The sequence below is a fragment of the Pteropus alecto genome, unplaced genomic scaffold, assembly GCF_000325575.1.
Source record: "Pteropus alecto unplaced genomic scaffold, ASM32557v1 scaffold146, whole genome shotgun sequence".
NCBI lineage: Eukaryota > Metazoa > Chordata > Mammalia > Chiroptera > Pteropodidae > Pteropus > Pteropus alecto.
The window spans coordinates 21,286,715-21,311,825 of NW_006442107.1; the positions used below are offsets into that span (position 1 = coordinate 21,286,715).

Here is a 25,111-nt window from a genome sequence, read left to right on the forward strand (position 1 = left end):
AGGCTTAGTGAAAGACAATAATTCATAAGAATAACTACTATTAGGAGTATAAATTCTCTTCCTTTTATTCTTAGTATGGCTTGATTTTTTTCATTAGGTCTCTATTTAAATATAACAAAAAACTTCCCATCCTAACTCATTTGAGTGCCCCTGTCACTCAGTCCCTTGTTTCCTAGTCTTTTTTAGAACTTTATATATATATTTGTTTACTTGGTTCTAATCTGTCAGCCCTATCAGAATATGTTCCTTGAGAGCATGTCCAATGTCCAGCTTGTTCAGAGTTGTATATAGGTGCCTAGCATGAAGCCTAGAACATAGAATGCATCCTGATGTGCGGAATGAATGAAACTAATGACCTTTTCATGAAGAACATTTATTTGAAACAAAAAATTTTACAATATGCATTTTTAAATTTTTTTCCAGTTTATTTATAAATAAACTGAGGGATTGATTTTGAGCCTATTAATGTTGGGTGACATTTTATATACATTTTTCCTTTATTATATGAAAATCTAAATTTACAAGATAATTTTTAAAACACAGCATCGACACATTACCCACGTTTGCCCATGCCATGTTCTTTACATAATTTGAGAGCTTTGATTCTTTTTTTTCCTCACACTGATTTCGAGCCTGGCAGCTTGGGCCTAATTTACAAGGCTCTAAGTATGTAACTGGAAAAGCAAAGAGTGTGGGTGCCCTATTTCAAAACTTAATTGCAAAGATCCAAGTCAGACGAAATTGACCACACATTTCTACTACGGATTTGTCCCAAGAGGCGAACTCCTCTTATCTGGCTCTCTAGCCAAGTTGGCCAACTGCCCCTGAGTACTGAACACAGACTTCGTTTCCCGATTTTGGGTTAGGCTCACTTTCCAATTGTTAGGGACGACTGGGTGTGCGTGCGAAACTATGGACTCAGAAGTGCGCATTTGGGGCGTAGCCGAGCCATTTAAACCAGCGAATCCACGCTCACCTAGTCCTTCCACCTCTGCCTCATCTCGGTAGATGCTCTAGGGCTTTGCACGGATTCCCAGGTCCCGACCTTCCTCCTCCCCTCTCTAGTGTGCGCGGACGACACAGGGCGGCTAGTTCTCAGAAGAGGTGAGGATAAAGTTGGAAAAACTGACCTAGGTCAAGAGCAGAGCTCCAAAACGCAGTTGAAGGGACGCTTAGCGCGCCGGGGGGGAGACAAGTTGCACCCGCGTGAAAGGGGCGGGCCGGCTCGGGCCGCTCGCATTTCCTGTGACAGGGGCTGCCCCAGCCTCTCCCTCTCCCGCGGCGGCGGGACCATTTCCTGAATCGCTGAAGCGGAGGGAGGACTGGGCGCGGCCTTACCATTAGCACAAAGGGACGGGGGTAGGGCCAAGAAAGGAGAGGCTGAGGGACGAGAGGTCGACCTAGAACAGGGAATTCCACGGGGGCTCTGATTTTCAAATAATATGCCAAAAGAGGACGAGTACGGGCCAGAGTTCCTTCTTTAGGCCAGGCTGGTCCGCTGTTTGTTCGGCCTTGGAGCATCCCCCCTCCCTGCTTTCCCGAGGTGGTTCAGCCCGAGAGGCCGGCGTCTTTCCCCCAGTTTGCTGTTCACCCGGAGCGCTCCGGACTTGCTGATAGTGGTGACGGCGGCAACATGTCTGTGGCGTTCGCGGCCCCGAGGCAGCGAGGCAAGGGGGAGATCACTCCCGCCGCGATTCAGAAGGTGAAACCTCGCGGAGACAGGGATGCCAGGCCCATTTCGCCTTCGGGAGAGACCCTTGGGGCCGGGCCGAGAGTCGGTCGGGCCAGGGGCGGAGGCGGGCCTGCTGGGAGGCGGTGGTGTGTGGGGACCCGAGCTGTGCCTGAGTGGCTGTGCCTGAGTGGCGGAAGACGGCGAACTAGTTCCCTCATCAAGTCCTTCGCGCGTTGGGGCTTTTTCCTTTAGGCACAAAAGCTCAAGTAACCGCCGCTGGATTTCTCTAGGGATGGGGCGGCGGGGCGCGTGCGCCCGGTGGTGGCGACAGCGCGAGGAAGGGCTGTTTGTCGGAGCCGGCGCCCTCCGCGGCCCCGCGCGTCGCTCCGGAGTTACTTTGGTGTCGCCCCGCCCAGCGCGCTGTGGCTGCTTGGTGCAGACCCGATCTCAGGTTCGCCGCCTTCCGCTGCGCTGCAAACTCCGGCAGAGTTGAGGAGCTCGCAGGAGAACTTGGGGAACGCTGCAGGGGGCCTTAGTAGAATCAGAAGGGCAAGAGAGCGAGAGTCCTGTGGATTTTGGGGTTACCCTTGGAGTCCCCTTCTCCATCCCGGATTCACCCCATATCCATTTACTTCTGCAGTAATTATTCATTGAGCTCTGCGTCCAGACTGAGGCTACAATGGTGAGCTATGGTCCCTGCCTTTGTGGAGCTTACAGTCTAGTGGTGGAGACAGTCTGATAATTGTGACTAATTGCAGAAGTCGTGATAAATACACGGAAAGTGCGTCCCTTTTAGAGGGCAATGATGTCTCTCCTTGCTGTTACTACCAGTTAGTACAAAGCTTCTTTATTGTCCTCCACACCTTGCTCCCTACGAGGAATGCAGCATTCTGAATTTTACTCAGACTTCAAAAGTTACTTGCTAAATTTCGCAGTTTACCTTAAATATTTCGGTTTTGTTTTATGCACTGGAGCAGGGATGAAAATTGAAGTCAACTCTAAGTACTACTCATGGGCACTATTGAATGCCCAATAGATTACGTTAACCAGCTTCTGTTTACTGTCAGTTTCTTTGTAGTGTGGCATTTGACATTTGCTTGCTTAACTTGCCTTATTTTATGAACAAACCGGCCTGGCAGTGCCTGAGTATGCAGTGTTTTCATATAGTGCATAGGGCTAAGTCTGCAGCCTGACAAACTGCTCCAGCTACACACCCGCAAAACATATTTGTGGTGGAGGTGGAGGAGTGGGTGTGGGATTCACTTTTTATTTTTTGGCTGTAGAAAAATCCTGAGTTTTTTTTTTTCTATAGGGTTTTTCATGCCTCTTAAGATATTTCTCATGGGTGATTAATTCAGGAGATGCTGAACAATTAGCTTTCATCCTCAGATGAGAAGGGAAAATGGATTCCAAATTAAGTGCCTCATTCTACAGTGGGAGGGATTGATTTTAGATATGAGACAGATATTCTAACGATGAAGTTTGTTAGGCTGAGGAATCTACTGAGAAGATGTGTTGTTGTGAAATCGTTACATCGGACTAATGCATTTTAAGGACAAATTTTTGGGCATCCAGTAGTTAAAAAATAACTGCTCTTTCTGGAAGTGCATGTTAATCTTTTTTTCAGCAAGTGAAGATTATGATTCATATGCAATCACATCAAATTAGAAAAACTGTTGCACTCAGAAACTAAGGCTTGTTCACCACTCACACTGTCTGTCCAAAAACTGGCTTTTATTATTGTCTTGATGTTTACATAAAGGTACCTAACTAAATTACTAAGATAGGATGATTATGGTATTCTGCTTCATGCTTTCATTAAATCCTGGAAGGGTGGGGCAGGACCAGGAGGAACAACTACTTCTGCGGCTTGATCTTACAGATAAATCTGAGCCCCTGAAATCTTAAAGTGGTTTGCATAGGGTAGCAAAGCTGGCACTAAAAGTAACTGGCCTTTTAATTGCTACATCAGTACTCTTTCCTCAATGCCACTTTTCCTAGGTGAATTGCTTTAAATTGTTATCAGATGATATGTGATAAATGGATGTTTTTGTTTTTAAACTTTTGGAATAAGTTAATTATAAGGTAAACTCATAAAGTCTGCAATAAATATTATACATACATAGAAGTTATTGTATTTGACATTCAGTACTTGAAGAATCACAAAACCATACTGTATAAAACTTGAAAACTAGCCAGCTGTTTCCTCAAGCCTCCTGAGCTGAAGTTTTTCATGTATTTACTTCATTCTGGATAAGGACAATTTTTCTTTACTATTAGCATTAGAATGATACACAGCCAACTTAGACTCAACTTTTGGTCTTAACAGACTAAAGCTTCTATTACATATAGCAGGGATAATCAAGTGTTTGAATACAAAAGAAACTCCAAATTTTTCCTTCAGGACTATAGGTAATAACTCGGAGAATAATTGGAATAGTTATTAAAAATAATTAATTAAACATGACATTATTCCAGAGGTGTAAAATAAGATTTAAAAGATGGTGGATTCAGTTTCTGTATAAACGTTTCTAGAAATCTGCAGGATTTTTAAAAATTTTACTTGTTACACTAGGTTTATAATAAACTTTTCTAATTTTATTTCAGATGTTGGATGAAAATAACCATCTTATTCAGTGTATAATGGACTATCAGAATAAAGGAAAAACCACAGAGTGTTCTCAGTAAGATTGATATTAATTTATTTTTATTTTTTGTATCGGTTAACTTTTTACTTTTTAATAACAGCTTTATTTAGATATAATTCACTACTATACAATTCACCCATTTTAAAGTGTATAATTCAAGGATTTTGGGATATTCATAGAGTTGTACTACCATCACTTCAATTTCAGAACATTTTCATTATCCCCAAAAGAAAATGTGGTCTTTTTTGACTGACTTCTTTTACTTTGCATATTTTCAAGATTTATCTATGTTGAAGCATGTATCAGTACTTTGTTTTTACTGCTAATAATCTTCCATTCTGTAGCTACGCCACACTTTATCCATCAGTGATGGACATTTGGGTTGTTTTCACTTCTTTGCTATTAGGAATAATGCTACTATGTACATTAGCGTGCACTTTATTGTATGACTTCTTGATTTTTAGAAAAGAAAAATTTATTCTCTGGGATGGAGTGTGTATTAATTTTTCCTTATACTTCCTATCCTGCATTATAAAATAATGACTTTGAATTCTGTATAGTCTGATTTGCGGAAAAGTTAGATCTTCACATACGTAGGAAATTTAGTTACATCCATATATGTCATTGAGAAAACAAAGCTCATATCTAATAGAGAATTATTAATTTGAAATGATATGTCTGAAGAAAACAGGATCCCTTAGTGGAATCTGATGGAGTGGAACAAGTTGAATATTGTATCAAAAGTCTAGGACAGCATCGTTCTGTAGAAATATATTGTGAGCCACATACATAGTTTTACATTTGCTAGTAGATACATTAAACAAATAAAAAGAAACAGAAGAAATTAATTTTAATAATATATTTTAACTTATTTCCAAAGTAATATCACTTTAATATGTAATCAATATAAAATATTAATGAGATAGTTTACATTCTTTTGTTTCATACTAAGTCTTTGAAATCCATCGTGCCTCTTATTCTAATAATAACATCATTTTGGACTAGTCATATTTCACTGTGTCTAGTGGTTACTGTTTGGACAGCACTGTTTTAGAATATTTTATTCTCACCATCATTTTGGGGCACATCTGTCTTTTAATTGCTTTTAATCTCACTGCTCTGTTCTCAAGTATATCAGGTATTGCATTTAGTTGTCGTGTGTTGAGTATACTTTAATCTCGAACTGATCTTCATTTTTTCTGTTATCTTTCATGATGTTGACATTGTTGAAGAGTACAGAGCGGTTATTTTGTGGCATGTCTCTCATTTTGTACTTGACTAGTGTTTCCCCTCAATTAGATTTCCATTATGCACTTTTGGCAGAAGTATTGCAGATGTGATGTTGTGTCTTTCTCAGTGCATCATCAAGTAGCTGTATGATTTGTCCCACTATTTGTCCAGTATTTGATAACTTCAGTCACTTAGTTAACATGGTGCGTGCCAGTTTCTCTACTGTAAAGTTACTATTTTTTTCTTTATAATTCTTATGTATTTTATTGGAGAGATGCCTCGAGATACACATTTGCTGTTCCTTATACCTTCACATATGATTTTAGCATCCACCAAATGGTTCTTGACTGAAACAGTTATTGCTGTTTCAGTTGTGGTTGCCAAGTGGTAACTAAATCTACCATTCCTTCTACATTTATTTGCAGTCCTACTATAGGAAAGAAATTTTCTATTCTTTGCCCCCATTTATTCATTCATTTATTTATATCTGAATGGACTTAGGGGATCTTTTTATATTCTCTAGGTTATAATTTGTTACTCTGTTATTTTCTTTCTCAAATTGTTTCTGATGTTGGCCACTGGGAGCCCCTCAAGCTGGCTTTTTGGTAATGTCTCCATTATTTTTTGAGACTTTTCTTATTTTCTTGCACCACAAAACGTTCTAGGCTTACACTTTTTCCTGCCTCATTTTGGAATCTTCTGTTTCTTCAAGCCCTGGTTCGTTTGTTCTTTTTGTTTTTTGGAGAATGATATTTAGAAACTCAGATCTGAGTGCTAGGATATTTTATTTTCATATAGCACATTTTTCATTTTATATGACCATTTTCATTTTTTTATGTATATTGTTTCTTCGATGAATCTTAGTCTTTATATTTGAAAATATTCTTTTAAAAAATTAAGTGTTTAAATTAACTGTAAAAAACTTCGTTAGTTTGACCAAGGAGACTCATCAGTAGTAAAGAGATCACTATCTCAAGTCACCTATATGATGGTAAAAGTTTAGAGGTTCTGATTAAAATTATTTTCACCTGTAGCTTTTAAACCCCTAGATAGAACCAGGTGGTTTTGTGGCATAGGACTGGCTCATTAGGGACCCAGCAGTACCTGGCACAGGTAGGAAATACACAGATCTACAAGCAACTTTTCCAACTTGAGTCAACGGAAGTTTATACTGTTTTATTCTTTATATTCTCAGACTTTTTTCTATGTATGATCATTTCCCCCATTTTCTGCATATTAAAATAGATTTCATTCTCTCACATATTTGGTACAAATGAGGCTTAAATTGATTCAGATAGAATCTTAAATTCTGCGCTTTCTAATAGATTTCACTTCATTCTTAGAGTTCTTTAGTTATTCTTTCTTTTCTCAAGTTGTCAGGATTGGTTTGTGACTGAAGAGACAATTTTTCCTCTCAGCCTTAATAAATGTTTTTCTTTCATGTCATAGAAGTAAAAGGAAAATAAAGAGAAATGTCAGTAAATGACAGCCATCTGAGAATTAATAGTTCAATTTTAATTAATTCCTTAAGATGAGATCACTTTGCCTGAAACTTTTTTTAATTGAAAATTAGTTTCTTTTTATGAAGCAGAATATGAATATAGAAAATTTGAAAACAGACATGTAAAAATGAGATAATGAACACTGTAATCTCGCCATCCAAACATTTTTCACTGGTGACATCTTTGTATATATTGTTTTCTATGTTCTTATCTGCATGTACACCCTCATATATTACACTCATATAAGTCAGTGAATCAGTTGTGGAGTTCACATGTACTTCCCTTTAAATTGTAACATGTATGTGGAAATGTATGCTCTTTTGTGGTTCTTGGTTTGAGCATTTTCTAAATCTATATGTTTGCTTAAATCAGCCTTTATTTTTTGTATTTGAAGTTGAATGCAACTGTTTCAGAGTGTGCTTTCAACAGTTCTCAAGCAAAAAGTTTGTATTCATCATAATATAAAGCAGTATAGTTTTAAATCCCTAGTTAAGAGATAGCTTTTATTCTATAAATTGTATTCTTGTCTTATAAATACAATCATTATAGCTTTTAGGTAAAGTTTTTTTTAAATGAAATCTGACTGGATTCATTTTTTAATTTATATCAATAAATTTAATAGTGGTTATTTTACATTACTCAATGTAGTTGATATAGTGGCTCTTAATGGAATCTTTGGGAAGTGAACTACCTCTCATTTAATAGGTTAATAATGATGGATGTTTTGGAATCATCAAACATAAAATGTTGAATTTGTTTTATATCTGCTCTTAGCTTATAGACTTGATTTTATTTTATTAATGTAGACTATTTGAGAAATCAATACATTAGTAAAGTTAACTTTCACTGACAAATGTAATACTATTTATACAATAAACAGGTTTCTCAGGAAGATGTTTCTTTAATATTTGTAGAAGAATCTACTTTTCATTATCAATTCAGTAATCTCAGCTAAAGCCAGATTTTTCTAGAATATTTGCTTATTTACTTTTAGGTGACATATACAATATACACAAACTTATAAAAATATGGGTATATAGTATTTTCATTAATATTCATCTTTGAGCCTTGAATAAGCTTGTGCTATAAAAATAACTTCGTTTTACACAAAATAAAAACCACTGACGTTAGAAAACACTAGTTAAAAATGATTATTTTTACTGACTACCTTACATTAGGTAAAGAGATTTGAGGTTATTGGAACAATTGGAGAAATTTGAATGGGTTCTGTGGTCTAGGTGGTAATACTATATCAATATTAATTTTTTCATTTTGATGGTTGTACAGGTGGTATTTGGGGATATTGACATTGAAGTATTAGTAGTAATGGGGTATTATGTCTGTAACCGACTCAGATGATTTTGGAGAAAAGTGTGTGCTTGCATGGATGTGTATGTTAGTATATGTGTTTATGATGGAATAAGACAAATGTGGTAAAATGCTAATGATTGGGGAGTGTGGGAGAATGATTTGGGTGTTTTTTTATATTCTTGAAACTAAGTTTGAAATTGTTTCAAACTTAAAAAGTTAAGATGTTTGGGGAGATGGCTTAAAATTAAAGTACTCAAAAAAGTGCTGTATTTGTAGATGTTTAGAACTGCAAAGGGCTTTGACATCACTCTGACTCCCATTATTTTACAAATTAGGCCTTAAGAGTGGGGCAGATTAGATTTAATAATATTTTAACATTGGCTTATTAAATATTAATTGGCATAACTAAAAATTTTTCTTAAAGGGTCATGAGTAAGCCATAGTGTCTTAATTAGGTTTGGTATTTTTATTTTTGATAGGGTGGTCGGCAAATGTTATATCTGAGTATAGAATAGTACGACCATACTAATACTAAGAAGAGAAGGAAAACTTAGAAGACTTTGAAATGGGTTATATGTTTTTGTTAAAATGGCTGATTGGTTTTAAAAAACAGCAAGATCGTAGAACCCTGTATCTTAAATTCTCTCCACTACCTCTATAGCAGGAATCCTTGGGCTGTGGATTGGTACTGGTCCATGGCCTGTTAGGAACCTGGCCGCACAGCAGGAGGTGAGGTGAGTGACAGGCAAACTAGCAAAGCTGCATCTGTATCTGCAGCCACTCCCCAGGGCTGCTAGCATCACCGCCTCAGCTCCACCTCAGATCATCAGGCATTAGATTCTCATAGGAGCGTTGGTCCCTGGTGCCAAAAAGGTTGGGGACTGCTGCTGTATAGAAATAATGAAATAGTTTTAGCTACTGGTGCCTGTTAGTGCTATTTGAAGAATTTCAACACCATTATGTATAATTCAGTACAATATAATAATTCTTAGTCCTTGTTTATAAAAGGATCACTGTAACAAACAATATGTCAAGTCTGATTGAGTAACAACATAGTAGATATGTGAGGAGGAGCATTAAGATCATAGACTTTTTAAAAAAAAAAACAAAAGAAAACGGAAACTGGAAAGTGCTGGATGTCTATTACTTTGTGCTAATGCTATCATGGGTGTTTATATATGTCCAAACTCATTAAATTGTACACAGTAAATATGTATGGTTCTTTGTATATCAGTTATACCTGAAAAAATCTGGAAAACATAATCAAAAGAACATAAGCTTATTAGTGAGGAAACTTTAAGGTTTCTATCTGATAAGAAAAGATAACAAGCCCAATCCTGTCTGATCTCAGAAGCTAAACAGAGTCTGGCCCAGTTAGTACTTGGATGGGAGACCACCTAGGAAGACCAGGTGCTGTAGGTGTAAAAAATAAAAAATAAGAGATTGTAAGCTGACAAGGTCCTTGCAATCTACGAGGTCAACCAAGGGTTGCCGTGCCTTAAAAAAAAAAAGAGTAGTAAAACCAGCTTTTTCTAATAGGAAAAACATAATGCAGCAAAGAATTTACTAAGGTTCCTTTTATGGTGTTTGTTTTAGAAAATTACTTCATCTGGGATGTATATTAGATGACTTTATTTAGCTGAATAAAGTTCTTTTGATTTATTTTTATTAATTTATATTTAATATTTCTTAGTAAATGAAATTCTAAAATAGCCTAACAGTTTGATGCAAGATTTAAGTGTTGAGGGTTTACATACACTAGTAATTTGACCACTACTAATTTTAATCTGGTATTGTCTTAGCTAATTTTTAAAATTATGAAGAGAGGTTTAGCAAAACTAATTCATAAGCAAGATCACTATAAACATGTTTAACCACTTCACTGCAATAATGAGAATCTGCTTTATTTTTTAAAGTTAATCCTTCATGGTGTTGGTATCCTATTATTTCCTGAATCTCTGTGTGTTAGCATGTGTATACGTATATATGTGTGTGTGCATATATGCATACACATACATGTATATATATAGACATACTTACATGTATAGTTTATTGTTCTTGTTGTAATTGGAGACACCTATTTGTCGTCTCTCTATATGCTGAGTCCTAATAGACGAGGTATAACCACAGTAGGCTTAAATTGTTGGTCACTACTGTAGGAGTTTGAAGGAAAAAAATGATTCCCACCTCCTTTCTGACATTTTAGCAGAGCAAGTTGACTGTTCGTGGGTTTGAGGTTTTTGGCAATATGAAAATGGCAGAGAGGAGGTAATAAGCATATCGGTTGCATTGAATTCCTTCATTCTAGACTTCTTTTTAAAAAGCATATGTACTATATGGGAACCAGCACATATCTCGGTTACTCCATTTATGAAGCTGTGTAATCCTGTACAAGTTACTAACCTATCTAAACCCGCTTCCTCATCTGTAAAATGGAGAAAACAAGAAGTTTTACCTAATAGTATTGGTTTGAGGATTAAAGGAAATATATAAGTATATAAACCTAACTATAACAATATCTAGCACATGGTCATACCTCGGAGTTTATCTTTGAATGTATTATTTGGAATTATTTTGCAGAAGAATTAGGAAAAAACGAAGTGCTGTTGATGTTCAGGTAACAAATCTTATTAAACTTGAGAAATGATTAGAATACTATTCATATTTAAACAGGAAGAAAATTATTTTTTAATGTTATTTGTTTTTTTTTAATAGGTATCAGCAGATGTTGCATACAAACTTGGTCTATCTTGCTACAATAGCAGACTCTAATCAAAATATGCAGTCTCTTTTACCAGCAGTAAGTACTTTTAAAATAGTGTGAAGTAGACAATCTTTATAGAGTTATATATGGTGTAATACATTTTTGTTTAGTGATTTTTGAGATTTGTTTAGTAAAACCTGACCGCCTCTGAGAACATGAAGGTATTCGTTCACTTATATGATCTAAATGTTTTGCTTTCATATTTAATTTGAATTAGTTCATCTAGAATTTTTTTCCTTTCTTGAGGAAATTATATCCATTCATCCATTCACCCACATACCCATTCAATCTACCTATTTATTTATTTTAATCTGTAATTACACAAATAATTTATGAATAAATCTATAGTAGTTCAAAACAAATCCTAGACATTTTATAAGTTTAACAAAAAATACTTCAATATATATCTTTATCAGATAAAGACCATTATCCCATGGAACAAATTTAACCAAAATTTCTTAATGTCTTATAATACCTTGGCTGTTTCTAATTTTCACTGATTATCTAAAAAAACCCCAATGTTTTAGTGAATGTTTGCCAAACAGAGTCCACATGTTGCATTGGTTGATATGTATCTTGATTCTTTTTAAATCTTTATCAGTTTATCTTTTCTAGTCTCCATTTATTTGTTGAAAAAACTTGGTCATATATTTTGCAGAATTTCTCACATTCTGGGTTTGGCTAGTTGTATCCTCATGGTCCTTTAACATGATTATCCATCTCATCTCTTACTTCCTCTAAACTGATAATTAGATGGAGAGACTTGATTAGAGTTAGATTTAGTTTTATAAAAGTATTTAATTGGTGTTGCTATGTATTGCCTATTGAATCACATCAGGAGGAACATGTTTGGTTGTTCCATTTTTAGTAATGGAAAATCTAAACTTACAGATTTTTATATTTTTGATGTGTTTAAATCCATTGAGGTTATTCTTTGCTACACGAATTATCTCATCTTTGGTCAGTGGGAGCCTCTTCATTTGGCTCCTGTGTCCTTCTGATATGATTCTAGTATTCTTGTATAGCTTCTTGCTTTCAGGATTTGGGGGAGATATCAGGTCGATTATATTTTCTGCCTCAGAATGATTCTGCCCCAGCTATTTTTCCAAGCAGTCCTTTTTCAGTGAGAACTGATATTTAGAGACCATAATTTGGATGTTTGGGGCATTCATTATTACTGGGTTTTCATTGTTTCTTAGGTATTTTCAGTGGACAGAAATAGTAAACGCATTTTTTAGAAAAAGCAATAAAATATTGGATTAGTGATATTTCCTTCAGGAAAGGTTTTTCACATAGCTTTGATTTTATGTATTAGTATCTCTTCTGTCTTACTCTAAAAATCTTGGTACTTTAATGACATTATTATAGTTGTTTATTTGCTATACTACTGTGTATAAAAAGTAATTTCAATATAACAATACCAAGTTTACTACTAATAAGATGCTTGTCCTCAAGATATATCCCACTAAGGATATATAATCAATAAATTTTGTTTTTAATTTGAAATAATTCTTTATGTGATTATTGCCATGAACTTGGTTACCATCTAGGTAGAATTTATTTTTGTGAATAGCATGAGGCATAGGTTCACTTTCATTTATTTCCATATAGATAGTTCTCTGTCCCAACTTTATCTATAGGAAAAACAAAACAAAAATATGTTTACTTTGTCATGCCATTTACATCCTATATCAGGTGTCCATATATGTGTGAGTCTGTGTCTTATCTCTCTATTCTGTTCCATTGGTCTGTTTTTATCAATTCCACTGCCTTGTCACAGTTGTCATAAAATAATCTTGACGCAAATTAGAGAACTTTATTCCTTTTTTTTTTTTTTTTCAGAATATCTTGGCTATTGGTGCTTTGCTTTTCCATATACACTTAAATTTCAACATGTCCAACATAATCTTACTGCAATTTTCATTGAGATTACCTGACTCTATCAATTTGGGGAGAATCGACATTTTATAATATTGGGTCTTCCAAATTATGTTCATTGCCTATATTTCAATTTATTTAGTCCTTTAATATCCATCAGTGAAATTTTATTTTCTCTGCAGAGGATTTGCGCATCTTTCATTGGACTTACTGCTAGGTACTTCATACTTTTTGAGGAAATTTTAAATGAAGTCTTTGTTTTTTTTTAAGTTTTCTAACTGTGATTGCTGTTTATATGGAAATGTAATTGATTTTGCATTTCACAGTCTTATTTCACAACTCTTATTTCTGACAATTTTTTCTGTAGATACTTTCAGTTTTCTGTGTTCACGAACATATCATTTGTGGATAATAGGTTTTGTTTCTTTCTTGCCAATCCTTACACTTTTTATTTCTTTCTCTTGCCTTACTTCTCTGGCTAGGACCTCCAGTACATTCCTGAATAGAAGTGGTGATAGAGGACATCCTTATCTTGTTCCTGATCACAAAGGGAAAGCTTTCACTATTTGACCATTAAGTATGATGTTTGCTGTAGTTTTTTTGTAGGTAATCTTTTATCAGATTAAGGAAGTTCCCTTGTGTTTCTTTTGTGTTAAGTAAGAGTTTATATCTTGAATGGATGTTAAATTTTATTAAATACTTTTATGGCATCTAATGACATGATCATATTTTTCTTTTTTAATCTGTTAATGTGGTGAATTATATTAGTTTACTTTTTAATGCTCAATCAATCTTGCATTCTTATGATTAACCTACTTTTTCATGACCTATTTGGTCATGGTCCTTTTTAAAATTTTTTTTGTCATGATCTTTTAAAAAAACTTACCAGTTTGTTAAAATTTTGATTAAGATTTTTATTCTGTTCATGAGTAATTAACCTTTAATTTTTCTTTCTTATAATGCCTGTGTCTGGTTTTTATTTTGAGGTTATGCTAGCTTCATAAAATGAGCTGGAAATTTTGCTACTTTTTATCTGGAAGAATTTGCATAATAGAGCTGCTCTTTCTTAAATGATTGATATAATTCTTTCGAAAAGCCAATCTGGATCTGGATTTTCCTTTGTGAGAACGCTTTTACTTAATTTCTTTAGTAGTTATGTGACAGTTTATATATTTCTGTGTTTTATGAGTTGTCTATTTTGGTAAATTTTGCTTTTTAGCATTTTATCTAAATTTTCAAATTTATTGGCATAAAGTTCATGAAATCTTATTTTTCTAATGTCTTCCGGATTTGTGGTGATATACTTTTCTCTTTTTAACATAGTTTGTGCTTCTCTTTGAAAATTTTTTTTTTGTTCACTCTTTCTGCGTGTTTGTCATATTTTTTAAAAATCTTCAAAGAATCAGTTTTTGGTTTTGTTTTTTCTCAGTTGCAGCATTTCTCAAAGTTTTGTTCTTAGAATCCCATTACACTTAACAATTATTGAGGACTCCAAATAGCTTTATATGGGCTATGTATTTGATTTATTTGTAAATTTCTTAGTTTTTAAATTAAATGTTTTAATTTAAAAATTGAGAAAAATTTTAAGATATTTATTCATTTAAAATGAACAATAATAAACCCATTGCATGTTAATATAAATAACATTCTTTAAAGGAAAAATATAACTTTTAGAACAAATTTAGTGGGATATAAATCACAATAATTTTGCAAATTTCCTTTAAATGTGTTACTTAATAGGAAACAGCTGTATTCTCATATCTACTTCTGAATTCAATCCAGCATAATATATTTTAGTTGAAGTAGAGTAAAATCCAGTCACATAGCTATGAAGTTGGGAAAGGGAAGAATGTTTTAATAGCCTTTTCAGGTTGTTTTTGATAATCTTGATAGTTCAGCGGATCTCAACAAGTGTGTTTTTTTAAAGGTGAGTTTCAGTAGGAAATCTGAAACCATATTACATGTTTCTTACTCTGGTACATTAAAGTTCATTGGTCTGTCTTGCATTTCAGATGAGTCTTTTACTCATGCATACTTTTGTAACATCAAGTTTTGGTCATTCAGAAAATATAAGTTTACTGAGTTATGCACATCTGCCAAATATTGACATATTTCATTATATGATACCCAAAACCACATTTGTTGAAATCACCACCAGTCTCATCAGTAAAGTCTTTTAAGTTTTGGGATACTGTGGAACTTAAGGCAGTAGATGTAAGTTTTCCAAGTTCTCAATTCTTCCTTGAAAAGTTGAATTTGATCATTGACAAATGATCAAATGCTGTTAGTTGTTTTCCACGCTGTGTTCATTTTTAAGAAAATGTCTGCCAAATATCTAAACCTGGGTAAATATAGTTTATCTAGCAACTGTTCTTTTAAGTAAAAAGGGCATTCCATGAAAACAGTGCCTAGCTCAGCGAGCAACTCAATCACAGTGTGCTTTTTATCTTACTTTGATATGCAACATATGCTTATAATTTTTTCATTTTGTAAAACAATATTTAACTTACATGGAGCACTTAATCAACAATTAATTTTAGTGCTTCAACAAACATTCTTAAGTGAAATGACTTTTTTTTAACTACTAGTCTGTGGCAGTCAATAATATAATTTATAGTAGAGTTTGGTGCCTTGACTCATGCTAAGGTTCCAGCAGATATCTACTTTTTTGCTTTTGCACCACCATTATAAAATTAACAAAGCATAAAGGGCAAACATCATCTTAGTATTGTTATGGAAATATTTTTGAGCTTTTGGACCCCTTAAAAGAGTCTTGAGAACCACATTTTATGAACCATTGCTCTTTTGTATGTTTTTGGTTATGATTAATTTCTGATCTTGTTACTATTTCCTTTTACTTTCTTTTGGTGTATTTTGCTGTTCTTTTTCTGAGTTTTGAGGTGAAAGCCTACATCATCCTTCCATACTGATATATGCATTTAAGGGTAGACATTTCCCTTTAATCATAGTTCGGGTATGTAGAATATTCATATTTTTTCAGTTTTGAATATTTTATAATTTCCATTGCTATTTCTTTATACGTGGGTTGATAAATATATTTCTTTGTTTCTAAACATAGAAAGTATCATTTTCTTTTTCTTAATTGCAATGTCATTAGATAACATTTTGCATGATTTCATTTCTTTGGAATTCTTTGAGATTTGTTTTATGGTACAATATATGGTAATCTTTACAAATGTTCTATGTATACTTAAAAAGAATGTATATTTGTTAGCTTCTGAGTACAGACTCCTGTATATGTTTATTAGGTCAAGTGTGTTAATCTTGTTTGATTTTTTTTTCAACCTTTCTGATGTCTTGTTTGTCCTGTCAGTTACTGAGAGATATATGTTTAAAGCATCCTAGTATAATTGTGGATTGACTCTTTTTCCTTGTAACTTTTTCAAGTTTTTGCTTACTACATTTTGAGGCATGTTAGTAGATGCATATATATTTAGAAACGTTATGGCTTTCTGGTTTTTTGTAACTTTTGTCATTATAAAACAATCCCTTTTTATCTTTAATAATGTTTTTTTCCCTATGTCTACTTATATTAGTGTAATCAGCTTTCTTTAGTGTTTGTATGGTATATCCACCTTTTCATTTCCATGTGTTAGAGATATGAGTCTTATGAACAGCATGTAGATTTTTAAAAAATGCAGTCTAGCAAACTTGATCTTTTAATTGGAATGTTAAATCCATTTATAATGAATCACTGAGTTTAAACTTACTGTCATACAGTGCACTTTGTCTCATATGTTATATGTTCCTTTTTTCTATTTTTGTCTTTATAATTGCTTTTTATTTTTTTCTTTGCAAGTTTAGAAATACTTATAATTATATACTTATTATTCTCTCGGTGGTTACTGTGCAGTTTGCAAAATGCATCACCAGACAATTCAAGGATCTTCAGATACTTATTTCTGTTCATTTCCTCAATAACGTATCTGTTGTTGTCACACATTTTAAATCTCTAGATGTTGACTCACAACTGTCCTTTTTAAGTTAGTATTCATTAGAGTTATCATCATTGTTACTCGTTCTGATTTTTTTAATTTTTCCCTTCATTATAACCTTTGTTATGAGATCATTTTTTTTCCCTCTTTGAAGAACATATTTTAATATTTCCTTTTGGCACTGGTTTGCCGGTGACAAGTACTTTTAGGTTTATTTGTTGTGTTTTTCTTTTTCGGTCTTTTTTTTCTTTTTTGAGATTTGAAAATGCCTTTATCTCACCATTATTCTTAAAGGATGTTTTTGCCAGGGACAGAGTCTAGGTTGGTATGTCAACACATTAAATTCATCATTCTGTTGTTTTTCTGGCATTTATATATTGAAAATTTAGTTGTCAGTGTGAGTGTTACTATTTTGAAGGTAACCTATTTTCTTTGACTGCTTTGAAAAAGAGGTGAAGTTTCACTGTGATATCTGCAGTTTCACTATGATATCTGTAGGTTTGGATTTTTTATTTTTTTATTTTTTTTATCCTGCTTGATGCTTGTTGTGATTTCTGAAATTTGTGGATTGATATCTTTGATCAGTTTTGGGAAATTCTCTACTGGTTTTCCAGATTGGCTAACATTCTCACAGCCACGTTTGGGCCTATCTCTTCGGATTTTTTTCTTCTCCTGGATCTTGGCCTGATGATTTTAACTACTTTGTCTGCTCATTCATATCTTCAAACATTTTAAAAATATTTTGTCCAGCTTTTTTTCTTGTCCTCAGTGGAAGGTTGTTTGTCCTACTTTGCTAATATCCTAGGTGATTCTTTTAAGTATTAGAATTTAAGTATTAAGAATTAGGATTCTTTTAAGTATTCTGTTTTGCTGTCCATAGAATATTACTTTTATGGCTTCTCAAATATGACTTTCTTTGGAGAGAGAACATACACAGAATGACTGCTATTCATTGGGTCCATTCAATACTTTATTTTATACTTATGACCCTTTAAGATATTACTTCCTTTTTGTGTTTGAGGAAAGCAAGTCTCAGGTTAATTAATGTGCCTAAGGGCTTGTAGTTGGTAAGTGGTAGCATGGGATTTGAACCCAGGCCTTACTGAAAGCAGTTTGTTCATTATGCTATCAAGTGGTGTGGCTACTAGGATGGAATAGAAATAAAAGCCTTGACTCATTTGCTTTTCAGTTTGTGTATCAGGGTGGAACTTGGCTAGCCTTTACAGAACTTGAATCTAAAATTTACGAATGCTCTAGTGTCTTGATTTGTTTTATTGTGTTATTTTGGAAATGAATGCCTTATCATTTTTTAAAATCTTGTTTAGGATGATTTCTGTACCTACATGTTAAGTTAAAAACATTAAATGAGTGGGTTTGCTTATAATTTGGGAAATAAGCTATAGGTTTAAGTGGCAGGTTAAGAATTTAGTTTATATCACTATGGTGACCTGTAACTCAGGGATTCTTAACCTTTTTTTCTGTTCTAGCACACCTGCAAGATATGACATATTCTCAACATGTTCTCATTAGTAACAATACCTCATTAGTCAGGGATTCTCAAATCAGAACATTAAATGTAGAGAGGGGGACATTTCTCTCTAGAGATTCTTATCAGATTCTCGTGGGTGGTTGGGAAAGGGGTGTAGTTTATAAAATGTGTTCAGGAGATTCTCCATCCCTTCTGCATCTCTTCTACCCAGCCAATTAGAGAATTGAAATTCTCTAATTTATGATACTATGCAGACTGTGGATTTTGTCAGTTTGTCTTGATTTGAAATATGTCTCCATAAAATGTAGAAATGTCTTACTCAAATATGTTCCATAATCTCTTTAGCTTTTATAAAGGACATAAAAATGTTAGATCATGTATCTTGAGATTTAGTTACTCATCTCTCTTGCCCTTTCTAAGGAAGGTGGTAATTCTAGAGATGCCAATGTGGTAAAATTGAGCTTACCATAGAAATTCAGAATTTACTATTCAATTCTCACCTGTTCTTAAGTTACAAACCTTACTGAATTTTTTGTATGTTTATTATAGAATTTATATTTTTCCCTATAGATCAAATGAGACACTAAAAATTACTATTTATATTGAGAGAAAGTATTGTATTATTTTACCATCACCCAGTTAAGAACCATCACAAAGGAGAGAGACTCATTTCATTACAAATTTACCATTATTTCACTCATTTACCATTGAGTCACCATTTTATATCATGTTTTACTAATGAATATAAATATTGACATCTGTTTATTTTGAAATAGAATTTTTGCCTCTTAATATTTAATTTAAAAATGTATGTCCTTTAAAAAATGGGTATTTTGAGGGTGAAGTTGCTTGGGAAGCTGAGTTAACAAATGAGGAGTTTTAGAAAGAATAGAAATATATTCTCATAGTAAGAGGAACCAAAAAAGAAAAGGGTTAGAGGTGGGAAAAATCAACTAGAAAGAAAACAATTGGATTGGAGGTAAAACAGGAAGTAAGATGAATTTGATAAAACTAGATTAACAATATGTAATGAATACAATCAATCACAAAAGGGAGAATATACTAGTTACTAACTGTAGTTTGAGAAATTTTGACCCTGAAAAAAGAACTATGTTTTAGGATGATTTTACTAAAGTTTTCCGGAGTGGAGTTTTTCCCTTTATTTAACCAGTTGTGGGAATTGGCAATGTGCTCATAATTATATGTAGGTTTAGTGTTCAGTTTTTTCTCACATCCTTAAAAAAGATTTATGTATCTATAGTAGTATTTCATGTGTTTGGAACTAGGCTAGATCTAGGAATCTTCTCCTATTTGAAAGAAAGTTAAGAATTCAAAAGCAAGAAAAAATGGAAAAAGACATATAGGGAGAAAAATAACTTATAAAGCCATTACACTAATACATAGACATTTTACTTCTTAGTTTGGGCCCTGTGTATTATTACAGAAGCATTACAGGCATACCTGGGAGATAATGTGGGTTTAATTGCAGACTACCGCAATAAAGGGAATATTGCAATCAAGCGAATATCACAATCAAGCAAATATTGCAATAAAGCAAGTCACACAAATACTTTTGGTTTTCCAATGTCTATAAAAGTTATGTTTACACTATACTGTAGTCTAAGTGTGCAATAGCAATATGTCTAAAAAACAATGTACATACCTTAATTAAAAAATACTTTATTGCTAAAGAATGCTAACCGTCATCTGAGCCTTCAGCAGCTCAGTCTTGTTGGAGAGTCTTGTAAAACATGCAATATCTGAGAAGCCCAGTAAATTGACGTGCAACAAAATGAGGTATGCCTCTTTAAGTTCGTAACAGAAACTATTCTTAAACTTGTACATATTGTAACATTTATTTAATTTTAAGCCCATAGCTGAGAAGCAGTAAATTAGAAATGTGAGAGAATGTATTCAATAGGCAGGCATACATATATGCATGTCGTCCGACAGCAAAGGTGACATGAAAGGAGACTGAATATTTATAAAAAGCTGATATAATTCAAAACGTGAATTGCTCCCTTAGTATATATCTGTAGGGCACTATTTTCCTTGGTAAACCTTGGAGGCATCATTTGAATATTGCTTCTTGTAGTTGGTATTTACTTTCTGAAACAACAAACTATTGACATAATTATTTTCATCATGAGCGAGGAACAATTATTAGTACAAAGAGAGGACTATGCAAGTCTTCTCAAACATTGAAGAAATTGCAATTCTAAGTTTTAGCCTAATATCAGTTATTGTTCATTTATTTTTGTTGTCTGCTAAGTTTTAACATATGAAGTGGTATGCACCAATGGTTTAGGAAAGAATTATGAGAGAACAATTTAAATCATGAAAAGTTTTTATTCATTAATTTAATTTTGGGGGGAAAAACTTGGGGTGGAAATAGTCTTTTATTGTAATAGTTTATTTTAAGGTTTATAGTCTGGACATATTTCTACAGAATTAAAAATTTTAGAGCTGGAAAGAACCTGGATAATTACATATCTAGTGGTTTTTTACGTTGGCTGCACATTTTAAAAGCTTCTCAGGTGATTCTAATGTGCAGCTAGGTACTGAGGATCTTATATTTCTGTGCTTTTTTAAATGAATTATCTAGTAATGTTCCGAGAATATGCAAAACTTCAGGAAAATATTGTGTACCATGAACTATTTTTACAGTATGAGAAAGGTAATATTATGTTATGAGGATTAAATAAAACAGTTTACAGTGTCTAGCATGTAGGAGGTACTCTGTAAATATTGAGGACGATGAAGATGAAAGTAGTACACAATTAGAAAGTATAAATGAAAAGAGAAATCAAATTCCGGAGTATTTGAAGCAAGACTAGCAAGATTCAATTACTGAACACATATGAAGAGTAAGGGAAAGAAAGAGTTTGGAGATTTGACTGATAGTGATGCCATTCACTGAGATTGAATGTATTGTATATCTCAATTTAAAAAGAAGGCTTAAAGCTGACTAGAATTGCTTATTTTCTTTCACTTAGTTCATTGTAAGAATAATTTTTTTAAAAATCCCTAATTTATCTAGATTTACTTCTTGAATTTTAAATTTATTAAAGATAATTTTTGTTCAGCAGATGTATACAAAGGATAAGTCTTGACTATTGATAAAAATTGTTTATAGTAAATAGTTTTTATGTATTTTTCATTTTCTAAATTGTATTTTTTTGGTGATGCCATACGCGATGTGCTGAGTAACATTTGAGCAGTACTTGATTAGCCTTGCAGTATACAAGCTTCAGTAAAAATGATAATTTTATCTTCAGGTTCAGTGACTGTGCTGGCAAAGCATATGTTAAGGTACTTCAATGACTAAAATTTGGTATTATAGAATCAACTGTTTACAGATGTGATCTAAGTGAAGTGACGGAACATATGCTTAGCACTGTGGAACATTTAAAGGTTAGCAGAATATATTTCATTTATACATTTTAACTTAATTTTTAGCATAGGTAATACTTTGATATGGTTAGAACATCAAAAGCTACAAAAAGTCATACAAAGCCTATTGCCTTCTCTATATTCTGCTTTTTATGCCAATAAAACCCAACATAAGTACAGTTTCCCCTTTTCTGTGCAAGTAGAACCTTGCCATACACTATTCTGTACCTTTTTTATTACAATTTTTTTTTAAATGAAAGGGTTTACATTCTTATTTAGAAGTATGAAAAGGACTTTTCTCAAATATTGGCATCATTTTAAGAATTTTTAAGTTTTAAATGTTTGGTAAACATAATGTCAGCTTGGTGAATATGATTATGTCAAATATTTTCTCCTTTGAAGCTTTTATTCTTTGACTTCTGTGATAATTTTCTTTTTCCTAGCTGATTTCGCTCCTTATCTTTAACATGCCCATCAAATGACGTTCTGCTCTTGACCATCTTTTTACTATATACATTCTTCCTGGGAGATTTCATCTATATGCCTGTTTTTTTTTACTTTTGACTTCAGGTTCCACCTGTACATTGATGGCTCCTAAATATTTTCTTTCTTTTATGATTACATGTTACTTTTGCAATTTAGCCACGTTGGTACAGATGTAAAAAATAAGATGATAAATTCAAGGTTAACCATTATACATTCCTGATCTTAATGCGTGGTGTTACTACAATATTAAGAAAGACTTTGAGTTCTGTCTCCCTGTGTTTAAGAAGTGGACTTGTTTGTTTGTTTTGGGAGTACATTTCGGAGAATTTTCTTGGTCTGGGCGGAAGGCATTTACTTTTAGTTTTTTAAGATTAACGTGGATCTGGAGAGACTGTGATTAACATCATCAGGGTCAGGTAGACTTAGTTTTTCAGAGCTGAAGTAGTCTGTTGGATTTATTATAGTGGAAGTGTTTGCTGTTTTGTAAAAGAGAAAGATTGAATTTAATGAGATCCTATTACTAAAACTGGGGAGAGTATTATTAGTAGGAGAGTCATTCTGAGGCCTGATTCCCTGGGAAACTTGGAGAATGATCATGCTGTGAAAATAAGTGTGAAGTATTAGTTATGAAATTTCATCTTGTCAGGTTTTATAATAGGACTGAATTCTGTATTAGCTATCATTTTGGGGGACTAGAAGACATGACAATGATGAGATTATTAAATTGAGGAAATCTGTTGGTAAATTTGAAAGCCTGCATAAATTCAAGGCAACCATCCAGAAATTTATGGTTATGAGTGAGAAATCAAGATGATCTTCCTAAACTGTTTCGGATATGTATAGAACTCACTTTTGGGAGACTGACTTAGGACTAGGAATGCAAATATATAATACTGATGGGGCTTTTGGAGCTATTGCTATTCTTGGTTGACCAATCAGGGGTCTTTTATTTGAATTTCTAGAGGTTATCTCTATCAGCCATTGGTAGTGTATATATTTCTCTCCTATTTTTACTAAGAACTTATTTCTAAATATTTCTGTGGGTCATTTTAGTTCCTCCTTGTGAAGAACTGTATTAATGACAGTTATACTAACCACAGTTAAACAGATGAAGGATTATTAAACTAAAAATTATATTTTACAGTGTTATTTTTATATTTTAAAGAAGCATTGAAGATAACTTTATTGTCAGAATTATTTTTAATTTTACAGTAAATCATTTAAATTTGAGAGTTCATTTATTTATTTACTAAATATTAAGTGCCTAATATGTGACAGGCAATAGTTAAGTACATTTTGAAACATCACTGAACAAAACAGACAAATATTCCTGCTCTCTTGGGTTTTATATTCTAGCAAGCAAGGCAGGCATAATAAATAGTTAAATCATATAGCTTATTAGAAGATAAGAGCTATGGAAAAAGAAAAAATAGAGCAGGAAAAGGTGTATTAAGAATGTTGGAAGTGGGGGATGGAATTTATAACATGAAATAGAGTGGTCAGGGCCGATCTCATTGATAGGTGACATTTGAACAAAGACGAGTTGTAGTGTGTTTGAGGCAGAGGAAACAAGCAGTGGGAAGGTGCCGAAGTATAGCCATGCCGGCTTGTTTAAGGTGCAACATGAAAGTGATTGTGGCTGGAACAGAATGAGGTCCAGAAGTTGTATGGACAGATCTTGTAGGCTATTGTAAGAGCTTTTGTTTTTATTCTGAAATTGGAAGCTCTTGGAAGATTTTGAGCAGAAGAGTGATCGATATATTTTAACAAGCTTATCTGATTAGTTACTGTGTGGAAAATTTATTGTAGATGTGCATGGATCCAAGCAGAGAATCAGTTATGAAGCTATTATAGTAATCAGCATGAGAGATGTATTGGTGGTGGTGGCTTGTTACAAAATGGTGGCACAGGAGCGGTGGTAGAAGTGGTCAAATTTAACACTTGCTGAAAAATGCAAGAAACTTATAATAATTTAACTATTTATCCTGTCTTTTGTGTTAGTCGTCTTATATATTTTATACTTCTATGTATGTTTAAATCATATAAGTCTTTGTTACTGTTATTTAAATATCAGTACTAATTTATATTTATCTACATATTTACCAATCCATTCCTTTCTATTAAATCCTCTAGTTCTGTGCTTTAACTGTGGTCAATTTTCTTTAGCTCGATGGATTCCCTTTACTTGTAATAAGTTCTCTCAGCTTTTTTTCATCTGAAACTATTTTTTCATGCTCATCTGGGGAATATTTTCTCAGTATAGTACTCCAGGTTGGTTGTTTTTATTTTTTTTGTCTTAGCATTTTTATTTTTATTTATTTACTTTTTCAGTTTTTTTGGGTGACTTGGTCTTTTTTTTTTTTTTTAATTAAGTTTATTATCGTAACATTGGTTAATGTAATTGTATAATTTTCAGATGTACATTATAATTTGACATCCGTATATTCTATTGTGTGTTTACCACCCAAAGTCCAGTTTCTTTTGGCTACCATATATTTGATCCCCTTTACTCACTTCACCCTTCCCCTACCTTGTTATATTCAACCCCCTTTACCCTGTCTGCCTTCCCCCTCCTCCCCGACCCTTTCCACTAGTCTATAGTCCATGTCCATGAGTCTCTGTTTGTTTGTCCTGTTCATTTGTTGCTTTTAGGTTTATATCCCACATATTAGTGATATCATATGATTTTCAACTTTTTCTGTCTGGCTTATTTCGCTTAGCATGATTATCTCGCAGTCCATCCATGTTGTTGCAAATGGCAGTATTTTATCACTTCTCTTCT

At 33.5% G+C, this 25,111-nt stretch overlaps 1 protein-coding gene across 5 annotated transcripts in view; it reads left to right on the forward strand.

The window, feature by feature from the left end:
• The first annotated feature begins 1,016 nt into the window (after positions 1-1,016).
• SS18 (SS18, nBAF chromatin remodeling complex subunit) overlaps positions 1,017-25,111 on the forward strand; it is a 69,435-nt gene continuing 45,340 nt past the window's right edge. Inside the window, exons 1-3 of one of the 5 annotated variants that reach the window (XM_025038593.1) lie at positions 1,017-1,104; positions 4,280-4,356; positions 11,079-11,163. In XM_025038593.1, the coding sequence (XP_024894361.1) occupies positions 4,280-4,356; positions 11,079-11,163 (162 nt within the window). In that variant the 5' untranslated portion in view covers positions 1,017-1,104. Of the gene's footprint in view, positions 1,105-1,528; positions 1,703-2,335; positions 2,355-4,279; positions 4,357-11,078; positions 11,164-25,111 lie in introns of those variants that run through there. The other 4 variants (XM_006920017.3, XM_006920018.3, XM_015595721.2 and 1 more) reach the window with 4 other exon arrangements.